A 14,594-nucleotide genomic window follows, 5' to 3' on the forward strand; every position below is an offset into this window, starting at 1 on the left:
TATCAATTGGTAATAACTTTGATCTACATTTTAAAACATTTTTCACCACCTTTTAAAACAATTTTTTTGAATAGTTTATGAACATATAAATTATAATTTTAAAATATCAAATTAATCTAATTTTATTTATTTTCCAAAATAGTTAAAATATTAAATGCCACTAGTATTATTCGTAATTTTTCCCATACCATTTACTATGATTTAACCACACTCCAATTTTCAAACAGACGGGTATTTTGATGTTTTAATAGAGTAATTTCACACGCCAAGAAAATGAAGTGCTTACTCAATACAATCACACCTAACAAGAAAACCATCCATACAAGGAAACCAAAAGCCACAAAACGCACTTCTTCACACACAAAAAAAACGTATTTTCTGCGCTTCACGAATGGCTCAAGTCTCCATTTCGCTGCTTAATTTCCTCAACGACGGCGAAGACGACGTTATCGAACATGAAAACGACGTCGTAGAGGACCTCGACTCTTCTCCTTACTGGCCTCTCAGTTTCGGTGACTTCGATGTTTACGATCCCCCAGATCTCTCCGATTTCGCTTCCCGTCCCCAAATCTCTTCGTATTCTCGTCGGAGGACTGGTTTGGCCTTAAGCGACGATGTTTCAGAAGCTGATTCGGTTGTCACCGTCATGGACCGCGAGAACCAAGTAAACTTTGTTATGGATATGTTTCAGCAACGGGTCGAGCAATCTCAGTCTTTGATCCGTGTGGTTTCGAACCCTGATTTGCTGCATGCGGACCCGGAATTGGAGACCGATTTCGGTTTGATTGGAGGAAATGAGTTTATGGGAATGAGTAGCTTAGACGTTGATTTTGGGCTAGGGTTAGGTTTTCGTGGGGTTACTGATAATTCTGGATTCCATATTGAAGATTGTGATGGCCCTGAACAGTTTGTCAGTGGATTGAGGGTTGTGGATAATGAATCTGACTGGGACCCTGATGACAGCTGCGTTTCAGGCAGATTGTTCAATCTGGATGAAGTTGATGGCGATGACGAAGATGAGAATATTCGTGACAATGAGAGTGATGACCCGAGTCTTCGGCTGTGTTGGGGTTCCTTCCAATTGGAGGATCGTGGGGATGTGAATGAGGACTTTGAGTGGGAAGAAATTGATGGAAGAGTTGATGAGAGAGAGATTCTAAGCATGTTCTTAGATGTTGAGGAGATATCTGAATCTCCTGCTCCAGAGGATAGAGCAAGAGAGTTGGAAAATTTGGAGTGGGAGTTTCTGTTGAATGCTCAGAATTTTGAGCCAGACCCAGAAATTACAAATGAAGAATTCAATTTCGGTCGTCATATGGATCAAGACGATTACAATTACACTACTGAGTATGAGCTATTGTTTGGACAGTTTGCAGAGGGTGATAACGGTTTTGTTGGAAGACCACCAGCTTCCAAGACTGTTGTTAGAGACCTTCCAACTGTGGCTGTGAGTACAGATGATTTAGAAAAGAACAATGCTACTTGTGCTATCTGCAAGGATGAGTTGAATTTGGGAGAAAAGGCTAGACAGTTACCATGTGCTCATAGGTATCACGGTGACTGTATTCTGCCTTGGCTTGGGATTAGGAATACCTGTCCAGTTTGTCGATATGAGTTGCCCACTGATGATCCTGGCTATGAGAGGAGGAGAAGGGTCCAGACTACTCACACACTTGATCAAATTGATTGAAGGTATATTTTTTTTGCATTTATGTAGATGGCTTGACAACAATCAAGCCCGGGAGCACTGGGTCTGCTCTTTGTTGATATGATGTTGGAAGTACTTTTTGGTTTCCTTGAATTAAGATTGTTAATATACTAGATGATTTTGATGTCAGAACTATGTGGATGTCTTATTGCCCTGACCACATGTTTAAAACTCTTATATATGACGCAAGTTCAGAGAAAGAAGGAATTGTTATTAAGTTGATTTTTCATTGTAAGATTAATTTTACACCTTATAGATTGTATAAAGCTCATAGATATTAACTTTACATATGAAGCAAGTTCAGAGAAACAAGGAATTGTCTATTTAATTTGATTTTTCGTTGTAAGATTAGCATTACGCCTTATAAGTTGTATAAAGCTCATAGATATTATGACTCATTGATATTCATCAATCAGTCTCTGTAGATCTTATGTTTTAACCATGTAAAAGTACTTTCCAGTTTGGAGAGAAAAGAATGTTCCTTTTTTTGGCCAAATACCTAGATATCCCCTCAGACTTGCACGATTTGCATGTTAGACGATCCAACTTAACTTGAGACCAGATTGACACCCCTTTTTGACAAAAGTGTGTCAGATGAGCACCTCACACCTCACGTTGACATAGAAAGTAACGTTTATACTTACATTTGAGCGCGTGAAAAGCTTTATGTATGATTTCTCTTCTAAAAAATCCCCCATTCCTCTAAAATTGCTGGTGACAAAATGAAAATAAAGAAAACACTAAGAAGCAAAAGGCTAGCACCATCAGATGCGTCCCGGTGAGACTCTTTTTCGGTGATGGTGAAGGTGATAGTTCACTGTCTGGAAACAAAGGGGAAAAGAGATAAGATGCAAAGGGTGGGTATTTTTTTCCGCCCGGAGAATTTTCATCCAGATCAGTTTGGGTAACAGCCTTCACATTCATATTCGCTATCCAAATGACCCTAAATGGATTGAATTCAATACTTTCTACCACCATCTATTTTAGAATGTTATAAATGGTACAATGTAGAAATGGAAACAAACCCTAAATCTAAGAACACCAATAAAAGATAGATAGATTGACACAAGAATGGAACTGATTGAAAACTAAGGCTCGTTGGACTTTGATAGCCAAAACCCTCAATTAAGGAATCCAAAATAAGCACCTAATCTTTTAGATACCCTCAAGAAGAAGAATTCCTCAAGCAAGCAATCATCCGTAGATGACCCACAAGAGGAATGATTCCTCTAGCAAACAATCTGATCAACATTGTTTAGCGACAAAAGCCATAGCCTCACTCTCTCAAGAACAGAAGCCAGCTTGAGCCATCAAAAAATGAACACTTTTGTCAGTTCTGATAACTAAAATCTAGGCTATGACTAGTGAACTGACGAAATCCATAAAATGGTCAGTGCTTGACACAGGAGTCAGCAAAAGAGTTGGGTTAAACATTGTGCTTTTAAGGATTGATATGAAGTTGAGATTCCATCAAAACATGTCCTATTCCTCTTTGACCAGATGCACCAAAAAATAGTTCCAGGGACCCATCCGCCGGATGCTCTTGATGGCCTTGCAAACTTTGTATGAGTTCCAGCTCCTATAAGTCTTTGGTGCTGAAAGGGATTACCGAAAAGAAAAACACGTTCCATATCTCCGAGGCTGCTGTATGATGGAGTAAGAGGTGGTTGACACTTCCCCTATTAGACTTAGACATGTAACATCTGTTTGCCAATTGTATTTTCCCTTTTCTAAGATTTTCCTGGTCAAGCATGCTTCATGTAGAGCCTATCCAGGTGAAACAAATGATTTTAGTAGGTAGTTTTATTTTTCAAATTAGCTTCCATGGCCAAGATGGCAGGATAGATAGGATTTCGCTCTTTGACGCATCATAAGCAAGTAATTTTCACGCGTCTGTTTTTGCTGACCCATGTGTTTAAGAGACATTTTTGTTGATTTGAAGTATCTATTTGGTCACTTGTTAAGTTGGATTGTTTAACTGGTAAATTGTCCCAAGTTTGAGGGGATATCTAGGGTATTGGCCTTGTTCTCTCTTTCTACAGATGTTTAAGATGAGATATTCTTGCTTGTTTTGATGATGGATTCTCAGTTGTCTCTCAAGATTGGAATAGTTGGAAATTGAGGACCAAGGAGTCATTGGCGGTGAGAATCCCTGCTTAAAATTGAGCATAAATTAAATAGCAATCACTTTGGAAGATGATAAAATCGGATACTTGTTAGGGAATTCGGATTTTCCAAATATTTGAGAAGTCTAGCACTTTTTATCATACATGTGTATGCAGAAACAAATCTTCAATAGCAGCTAAGTGTGTTAGACCTGAGAGCATGTATGAGCAAGCTTGTGAATATGTCATGATAGTTTCTGATCCGAGCATGTCAATTAATGAGGCTGTGGATGGCTAAATAAGAACAAGTCTTGCACTAGTTCAATTTATGCATGTATTTTGCTGTGTTTCTATTTAAGCCGTGTTTGTATTTTGTAGCTATCAAGATATCACGCCAATTTCATTTATACAGTTCCATGTACTATGCTTTAACGACCACACTGCAATGATCTAAGGATTATATGTCCTCATTGGTGCATGAAATTTAACAATTTAACTCATATTCTCTTTTCAGGACATTGTAGGTCTTGTTCATCATGTATAGTTTCAGTTACTTCACAACTTGGCAGGGCAAAAACAGAGTTCTTGCTGGGACTGGGACTGCTTGCAAATAGCACCCAGGTTGTGAATGATATGGCCAAAGGGAGGGTTGGACTTTGGAGAGAAGCTCTATGGAATTTGCTTGGATAACTTAACTTTTGTTCTGGAGCCAATGGTACACCATAATCCCATCACTGTTATAAAACACAACCAGGAGCTCTCCATTTGTTTATATTCGTAAGAGAGTGAATTTGTTAAATTACAGATCATGGGAAAATTTTAAATGGAGCTTGCTAGTTGTTGGCTAAAACGTCGACAAGTGCAGAATTTGTCTTGTCCAGTGAGATCTATTTTATTATTATAAGTTTGCCAACTTGTAAATTATTGTTCTTGAATTTGTAGTTTGATTCTTGAAAATCAACGATATGGGATATAGCACATGCTCAAATTGGTTGTTTAGCTTGGTTCTTTTTGAAAAATATGTAGATGAACAGAAATGCCCATTTCCTTTATTTCCTACGTATGTAAGAAGGTGTGCTTAATTAACAAATTGAGGTTGAGTGGGTATTATTCACTGCGTTCTTACACCATCAAGGGTTGTTTAAAGAAATTACTTCCTGAAGCAATATATTTACCTGGTAGCCACTGGTGTAACATAATCTCTCCATAGTAGTTTATATGAATCGCTTTTTCTTTTTTGAGCCGAAGACAAGTTATATAATGTGTAATTACCACCACCGTTCATTTTCAACCTATCTTTACCTCTCCTAAAATCTTCTATAGCCAACCTTTCACACCTCCCTTGATCAAAATTTAATTTTGGAGAACATTTTCTCTTGGAAAAATGAATTCTTTAAAAATGATTAAATTAGCTTTAGGATAATATTTTTGCTAAATTATATACAAATGTTTTTAAAATAACATCTTTTGCTTAAGTACCTAACACAAAAATAAGTTTAAAACTCACTTATTTTCCCGAAAAATGTTTTTCGAACCTCACTTGTTTCTTGAAAAACGCTATCGAAAGCATTTTACTTCGTAATCAACCAGAGCTCCGAATGCTATCGTTGTCCTTGCATACAACAACAATAATAACTACAACCATGGCTCAATCCAAAGTAAGTTACTTACCTTTTTCCACATATAGTTCTAGAAATTATACAAGTCCCTAGTTGATTTACTTGAAAATTTTCAGATTTAACCCAACTCCAGGAGATTTCTACTGATCAAGAGGACGCTATCGAATGAAAGAAATTTCAAGATTGGGAAGGTTGATGCCCATTAGCAGTACTCTGGGATGGAGTTTCCATTGTAGAGACTGAGTCGCTACTGTTATCGTCATTAAAATTAGCGGGATCTGCATACGACTGGTACCCAGGAAACCTGACAAACAAAAGGAGCTGTTGAGGCAACAACACAATACAAAACATTTCAATTAACATGCTGTATATATACTTTATATGGTAAAAAAAAACTTACGCACCTACTTACTTTTACTTGCTCTCCATTTATACCCATTTTTACATCAAAGATGTTTCCTGCAAACAGTAGTCATTGAAGTTGATTCTTGTCAAAAAATAATTATGTTGCTACTTTGGGGAAGGAAAACTATTCAATGGTTTCAACAGAAACAATTCATAGCAATTAATGCCACAACTGCAATTGTCCCTTTGGGTACATCCGATCAATATAGAAGGCCAACTGCAATTGACCTAAGAAATTCATAGGGATACAATTGCAACCCCAACACTATATGACATAGTAATAACTTTTTCCTGATGCACGCGGAGTGACAATAGCCTCTTATAACTCAAAGGATGTAGCACATTCATGACTCATACAGGAAAAAGGTTATCCAGACATGCCAGTTCTGAGTTCGCAATAACACATTTATAGATGTCATATATAGGTTAGAGTTAGCTAAACAAAAAGAAGAGATTGATTCAGTAATAATCAAGGGAGAGCTAGGCATTTGGTCTGCCATAATTGTGGAAACATGATTATCTCCAACAAAGATACTACCTCTCAATTAATCTGCTTATAACTGGTTATTCAAATATGCCTACTTATACTTTTTCTACTCACTCACTTGTTGATTGTGTACACAGTCTAGTATGTGTCCCAGTAACTTGTAGCTCGTCTCTGCTAAATATCAGATGATAGGGAATGACACAACTAAAGTAATCAAAAGATGTCCTGGTAAACCAGTAGACTATTCCAATGATTTCGCTTTATATTTTATGGAAAAAAAGGAAGGAAAAAAGCCTGACATTGTTAAAAGCCCTTAAATCTTGTTTGAATGAGTTTACACTAGTTGCTTCTCAAGGTCAAATGCATCAAAGGAGACAAGGACTTAAAAGTGAAGCACTGCAACAAACATGCTAATCTCCACATCACTTAAACATACTTAGATTAGGCAATGGATGGTGGGGGAACCAATGGACAAATATATCTCTAAAACATGTGAATGTTCAAAGTAATATCCCTCAAGTAAATGCAATTCGACGTCATACAAAATAATCATAAAAATTCACCTGCAACAAGAAGAAAAAACAACCATGGTGATTTAATACTCAGTAAAATTGACCTTATTATGGTGCTTTCTCGGACTATTTACCTCCAAAAATAGTCTTGTCTGAAAAGTACTTGGACATTAAATATCTCCTCGCCTCAACTTCATACCTCTTGAACTTCTCATCCTGTTCAGTCTCCATATCACTACATCACAGCATGGAAAGAAAATAGAGAGTTAGGACTTCCATTGTGTTCAGATTACATTCATATAGATAGAAGACTTGAGCAGAACTTAAAAGTAGTGCTGTAGCAGGATAAATAGTCTTGCTTTTGTCTTTTTTCCCTTTTATCAGTACTATAGACTTAAGTTCTTTTTGTTCCCTTTATTGGCACTATGGACTTAAGATTAACCATCACGGACAGCTAATAACTTGATAAAAGCATACCAAAAAATCCCTTAGATGTGCTACCAGATCGTGAAAAATATAATGTTTTTATTATTAAAAGGACGTCCAGCTAGGGATGGCCTAACATGAAAACTTAGATTTTCAATGCAATAATGGAGACGCAACAAGTCGTTCTCAGGAACTCCTCACAAATCAAATATTTTAGTTTGATTAGCCATAGACATGAAAGGTAAAATTGATATTACTCTGGTTACGAGGAAATTGGGGTCTAAAATAAAGGTAGATCTGGTTTTTGATGGGATTAAGATTTTGACCTTTGAAGTAGTATCATATTATAGAAATAATGAATACTGTACAAAATATATTTCAATCAAAGCAAATTTTATTACCTCTACTAATAGACAATAATGGAAGTAAGATAATCTTTCTCCATACATAGTGAAAGACCATGAACTAGGAGATAGAAAAGCATTTTGTATCAATTTAATTCAAAAGCAGACTTTTGTAACAACCTGGGCAAGCTAGTAGTCCAAACACCAAACCATGTGCTAATTTCCATCATTGCTCCCATTAATAGTTTAGGTTAAGTTTTTAGTTGTCAGAAGACTCAAAGCAATAAAAAGCAATTGACAATTCCATAAAAAATCCCACGTGGGAGGGGTTTCACTTTCTTCTCCTATCAAAGCTTTTATTTCCTTGCCCTGCCTAATCCATAATATTCTCAAGCACTTGAATCTATACTTTTTGGTAAGCACGTTGAGACCCTCAATGTGACACCTGAATCCATCTATTGGTCAAGACACCTTGTTAGGTATAATTTAACTTCAGAAAGCTAGCACAACTTTTCAAGTAGTGGAGAGCCTAAAGCCCAGTAAACATTCAAATATGCTAGACAAATTTAACATAAGATAATACCACTAATGGGCAGGATTAATGCGACTATATTTTTACCTCTTTATCCCTATACTACTAACAAACTGGTAGGCTCTGCAAATCTAGACATGTGGAAATAATAATGCATAGTTCATTCATTATTTGATTCATAAAACATAGAAAGTATTTTTGAGCTTACTAATTTAGCTAAAATGGATAATTCAAGAGATTCTCTAATAAGCATGCACTTAACAGATGCCATTACAGGAAGCTGTTGCTATTTCAGTTAAATGCTAAAGTACTAATCTACTGCCATTAAATATTGAGCATGTATTCTAAGGATTCACCAAAAAAATGTAGTTTTGAACACCAAATTCATGTTGCACATAGGACATTAACATGGGAGCAGATAATAGAGTAGCCAACAGATATTGCTTTTCAATTACTACCTTACAAGAGAATCAGTTAAGCATCTTCTTTTTCGAATCTGGCTGTCGCATATGATGCCAGATACGCTCTATGCTATCTTTACAAGAAGACCAACATAACTTCAGTTGGGCTCCAAATGAATCAAATTTATCAAACACCTTCCATAAAAACTATCATTATTGGAAGTCTGTTATGATACATACCCTTTATTATCATATCTACCGGCTGAATCCTAACTGTCACGTCAATAATATTCTTGTTGTGCCCCATCTCTGTATCTTCCCATCATTTATGTTAGAAGGGCAATGTCGATAGGTGATAAGTAACTCACAAAAGAATGCCACATGACTATCAGCCATGAGTATATCTTATTTCCCATTTTACAACAACAACAAATACCCAATGTAATCCCACTTGTGGGGTTCGTGAAGGGTACCATGTACGTAGTCTTACCCCTACCTTGTAAAGCTAGAGAGGCCGTTAAATAATTCTTTACGAGTCTATTCCTCCTTATTTGAAAGAATTAACAACAAGAAATCTCTTAAATGCTGCCAATTGCACTTAGGACCATAAAATCACCAATTATACAATAAATTCAAAAATCAAACCAAAGGCCGAACAGACACTTCAACCCCAATTTTTTTTTAAAAAAAATAAATTACAAAGCAGTTATACAAGAAAGCCTAGATATATACTTACTCAAGAGGATCTTCGATCACTTCCTCCTTCTTCACAGTTTTAAGAACAGTGAGGTTTGAGACCTCCTACAGAAAAAAAAGGTAACCCATAAAAAAGAGGGAAAATGAATGAACACTTAAATTAGATAAGCGAGAGGAACCTGATGCTGTTGCGACGGAGGCGGAGGCCGAGGAGATTGAGGAGCAGAGGATATAGGGGAGTTCGACACAGAATTTGCCGCCGAAGAATCCATTTTTCCAATGAAAGCTCCGTCAATTTTCAAATGAAAGCTCCGCCAATTTTCAAATGCAGCTAAGCAAGGATTAAGGTTGAGTTATATAGTGGCATTTCAGATACGTAGAGCTTAGAGGCACCTAGCGTTCTTGAATTCAGAAAACATGGCGTGAAATAATAGCAAGTGCCCGCTGAGCAGTTACGAAGCAGCAAGCCGACCGAGTTAAAGGGCACCGCAATTTTTTTTTCTTACAACGAAGACAAAAAGTCAAGAGGACCTAGCGCGTTTAAAAATGAATCAGGAAAAAATGATTATTGATTTAATGATTTGATTTTGAATTTTTTTATTGGGTTATTTTATCTTGTTTGAAGTTTTTTATACTGGGTTATCTTATATGTTTGAAGTTTCTTTTAATGGGTTAATTAATAATTCCATAGTAAGTTAATAAATTATATTTATATTATTTATTTTCTCTGTTTAATAATAATTATTTACTATGCTATTTTGGGATGTACAACAATACTTGTCTACTCTATGAAATCAATGAATAATTTTACATTTGATTTCTAATTTATCCTTATTATTAATTATAGTCATTTCCTATTACATTTTTCAATGCATCGTATGTAAAGGATGATACACTAAAATTACCCTTTTATTTATAGTTTTTAAGAAGTGTGCAAAGAGAGTAGTAGTGTGTAATTTCATGCTTTTATTTCTCACCGTCTCAAAATTTCGGTTATTCTACTCTACAAGGTATCAGTAGTATTTTTGAGCAAGATGCAATTCGCCAACTCATTTTATTTGATTTTTTACCACGTTTTTAAGTGATTTTCAATATTTTTTTGTGTGTGAAATTGTAATGGTTAAACCGATAATACTCCGGCTGACTTGATAAAGAAGTAGTATCGTGAGTGAAGGGTGAATAGGACTACCATGAAATTCTTGGCTCTTGGTATATCAACCTTGTCATTCTCATCTTATTTTGAAACTGAAATTCCACACTGAACTAAAGTTTCAGGACATGTTCTGCCACACTGCTGTTCTTCAGATGATTCTTTGAAAACTGAAATATCTTCACGGGAGGAGTCATTCTTGAAATCAAGCACCCATTGCTAATAAGGAATATCAAAACACAAGCCAAACTAGAATATATGAAATATGATATCACTTGATATGTACATCCGAACGATTAGGGTGGCTAGCAAAAACAGGTGAAATGGACTCATCTATGTATCCAGAGAAACCATCTTAAAAAATGTGAGAGGGTGCGTCTTATTCCAATCCTTGTGATAATCTCCTTAACAATCATTGTGGTCACTAACTTAAAGCACATTGAGGTAACCTGTGAACTGCTTTCCCTGAGAAAAGATTTCGAGTCATCAACAGGAAGAACGTGAGTCAAGTCATAAGTGATTCTAAACAGTTTGTTGTAGCTACCTCGATTTTGTTCTTTATCCTCTCCATTTAAATGCTGAAGCACCAAATCATCTCAGGTACTAATCAATTCATTTGTTTCCGTTTGGTCACATCAAACTTCACTAGAGCTCTTATGGCTTGGAAAACATATTGCCAACAGCAAAGTTATAGCTTTTTCCTCCTATTTCAATCTGACTGCAACCAATTTCTTTTTGCAGGCCTAATTCCTTCATCTTGTCCCTCACTTGTCTAACAGAGTCCCAGTCCCCATATCTAGCAAAAAAATTGGATACTAAAACATAAATTTCTGCTCTTTTGGTTTTAATTCCAGTAACTTGTTGGCACATTTCTTCCCATGATTTGACTGGGCGTGAACTATAAATGAATTGAGCAACGAACACCAAATTTGAGTATCTGGCAGCATAGGCATCTCAGCCATGAGATTTAGGGCATCATCAAACTGTCCAGCCCGAGCCAGCATGTCAATCACGCATGCATAATGGTCCAATTTAGGTTTTAGACCATGCAATGTCTGCATCTCTTTTACATATTGTCGACCTTCTTCAATGAGCCCGGCGTGGTTACATGCCATTAAAATAGAGATATATGTCAAGCTGGCAGGGTTGAAGCCCCATTTTTGCATTTCCTGAAATAGCTTGATGGCCTCCATTCCAAGTCCATGAACTGCATATCCTGTAATCATAGCTGTCCATGATGCTATATCTTTGAGTGGAATATGGTCAAAAACATACTTGGACATTTCTATGAATCCAGATTTTGCATACATGTCTATGATTGAGCAATGGACAAAACTATCCTCTATAAGGTTGGATTTCAGTGCAAAGCAATGAACTTCTTTCCCCAGACTGGCAGCAGACAATGTTGAACAAGCCCCTAAAACACTTGTCACCGAAATTTCATCAGGTTGAAATCTATGAGCTACCATATCACGAAGCAGACAAAAGGCTTTATCTGGTAGTGCATTCTGCAAATAACCAGCTATCATCACGTTCCAGGATACCGTATTTTTATCTTCTATCCTGTCAAACAGACGTTGTGCTAGCTCTGGTTTTCCACAAGTCATGTAGAATGAAACTAGGGAAACTAGTGTAGACATATCTGCTTCTAGACCATTTCTAAGCACAAAACCGTGAATTATTGTACCACAATGTAGCAGTTTTAAGTGGGAACAAGCAAACAGAAGGCTACCGATAGTGAACCAGTCAGGAAGCAAGCCAGAATCCAACATTTCAGAGGACAGAGTCAAAGCCTTGGATGGATCTTCATTCTGAGCATAGCCACTTATCAGTGCATTCCAAGAGCATACTGTCTTATTCGTCACTCCATAGAATACAAGCTCAGCGTATCTGAGCAATCCACACTTTGCATAGGCAGCTATAAAAGCATTTGTTAACAACTCATGGTATTCAAGACCATTTCTAAGCGAGTAGCCATGCAGTTCTTTCACTATCAACTGCTCTGACTCCTCTAGGCACACGGGCAAAACATTCAATAGAGTAACCTCATTCGCCTTCACATACTCATCGGTACTTTGCATCCTTATCATAAGATGAAATGTTCCTCTATCATCTCCTTCTGAATAACCCCCGATAATGGAGTTCCAAGAGACCACATTTTTGCTCTCATTTTCTTCAAACAGAATTTGTGCATCAGAAAAGTATCCAACTTTGCAATACATATCCACTAAAGAGTTATTCACTGTTAACTTGTCAGCTAATCCTAGCTTTACAGCTAAACCATGAATAATCTTCCCGAATTCCACTTCTTCTGCTGCTGCACAAATTGGCAGCATAATAACCACGGTAGTCGTGTCTGGAACAAGAACTTCATCCCCTATAAATATATTTCTGAAAAGATCAAAACTTGGTTCAATATATCCATTTGTTGATAACCCGGAAATCATTGAGTTCCACGAAACCAAATTCCTCTCAGGCATATGCTCAAACACTTTCATAGCTTCCTCAACAAGACCAAACTTCCCATACATGGAAATTAACGCATTGCTTACAAAGACATCGCTAACCAAACCCATCTTTGATGCCATCCCATGAATAGCTTCCCCTAAACCCACATCAAGAACCCCTCCACAAGCCTTGATAACCAAAGTAAAGGTAAAATTGTCTGGTTTTTCCTGGGTTGAAGTCATCAGCTCAATAAACAAACAAATAACATCAACCCAAAGTTCATTCTTTGTGTACCCACACATAAGAACATTCCATTGGTACAGTTTCTTGCTTCATAATTAATGGAAAACAGAGTGAGAATCAGAAGGATACCCACACATGGAGTACATTGAGATGAGCCGCGTACAGAGTATAACGTCATCTTTTAATTGGGTCAACGAAGTAACCATTTCATGGACTTTACGACCCGTTTGAATGTCCTTTTGTTTACCACAGGCCTGTAAGAGTACGCCTAAGGCCTCGGATTTTTCCGACGAGTGGTAGAAGGCTTTTTCGAGGTTTTCTTGAAATGTACGGAAAACTTCCGACGAGCTTTTGGATTTGCACAGTTGCGTGATCTCTTCGGATAGCATTAATGGGTTCTTGAGCTGATTCTTCAAAGTTGATTTTGCAGTTATAGAATCTTCCTCAGGTGTTGGGGGTGCAAATTGAACCTGCCGATTTTGAAACGGAGGTAGATGCAAACGACCGTAATTTGTTGAGTTTTGGACTAACTTTGACGGTTTGAAATTGGGGCTGGTGGCGGCAGCATGAGTTCGACGCCGGCGACGGCGTAAAGGTCGCCGGAGCAGCCGTGGGGAAGCTCGCCAGCGTGAACATCAAACATACATAGCAAGGCTACCTACGGATACCCGCGGCGAAGAAGTATATGGTGGCCTTTACATCCCTTATCCTATTTTGAATTTAATTTTGTAAACGTCAATCCCAATGTGAAATAGTGTGTCGTATTTAGCTTTTATAAAAATTATTTTCAATTTTATGTCATTGTTAAAAAAAAAAAAACATATATTTAAACGCTTTTTGAAAATAATATTATTTGCTTCTGTTCAATTTATTCAAACTTGTAGCTATTTTGTTGCAAATGAACTAGTAACATTTTCCTGCACACCGACCGAACTAATTTTGTCTCGTATAGCAAGTGCATTTCAGATGTTATTTTACTGTATTAAATAAGAATTTATGTGCAAGTATGAAAGGGTTTTTTTTCGGAGACTGATTTTTTCTTTCCATCGAATTTCATATTGATTCTTGTTGTTATTGATATTTTTTACTGTATTTTTTTTTAAAAGGAATTCTACTTGACTTGAATAGCTATTGAAAAACATCATCTCTATCCTTACCAGATAAAGATAAAATTGTGTACAATCTATCTTTTCATTTTACTTGTGAAATTTTACTAGATATGTTATTATTGATATTATTGCCTTTCTTTTGCTTACTAATTACATTCAATTCAACAAACATTAAAAAAAGACTCTATGCTTTATATTGAATTGTGCTTTTTGAACCATTAAAGAATATCCCAATTCCCACCGAGAGGCCAATCAACTTGGACTGAATATTTTTTAGTTATAATAAATAAAATATAAGTACTGAAAGAGACGAATCATATCCACTTTTAGTTTTAAGGAGTTTACACCGATGATACAATTGATAACCAAAAAGCAAAGAAGATAAACTGAACTTTTATAAAACGCGAGG

At 36.6% G+C, this 14,594-nt stretch overlaps 2 protein-coding genes and 1 pseudogene across 2 annotated transcripts; 1 reads left to right on the forward strand and 2 right to left on the reverse strand.

Moving 5' to 3' along the window:
- The first annotated feature begins 306 nt into the window (after nt 1–306).
- On the forward strand, nt 307–4,801 carry LOC125860482 (uncharacterized). The gene is made up of 2 exons (XM_049540451.1): nt 307–1,692; nt 4,328–4,801. Exon 1 carries the CDS (start codon nt 392–394, stop codon nt 1,688–1,690), a length of 1,299 nt encoding a protein of 432 aa, XP_049396408.1. The 5' UTR covers nt 307–391; the 3' UTR covers nt 1,691–1,692; nt 4,328–4,801.
- A 605-nt stretch (nt 4,802–5,406) lies between these two features.
- Nucleotides 5,407–9,750, reverse strand: LOC125860484 (uncharacterized). The gene is made up of 5 exons (XM_049540453.1): nt 9,415–9,750; nt 9,276–9,340; nt 6,971–7,071; nt 5,837–5,891; nt 5,407–5,736 (listed from the first exon to the last, which is right to left on the reverse strand). Exons 1-5 carry the CDS (start codon nt 9,505–9,507, stop codon nt 5,610–5,612), a joined length of 441 nt encoding a protein of 146 aa, XP_049396410.1. The 5' UTR covers nt 9,508–9,750; the 3' UTR covers nt 5,407–5,609.
- Nucleotides 9,751–10,615: 865 nt separating this feature from the next.
- LOC125860477 (pentatricopeptide repeat-containing protein At1g18485-like) lies at nt 10,616–13,825 on the reverse strand (annotated as a pseudogene).
- Nucleotides 13,826–14,594: the final 769 nt, after the last annotated feature.

This window comes from Solanum stenotomum, chromosome 3 (assembly GCF_019186545.1).
Source record: "Solanum stenotomum isolate F172 chromosome 3, ASM1918654v1, whole genome shotgun sequence".
Taxonomy (NCBI): Eukaryota; Viridiplantae; Streptophyta; class Magnoliopsida; order Solanales; family Solanaceae; genus Solanum; species Solanum stenotomum.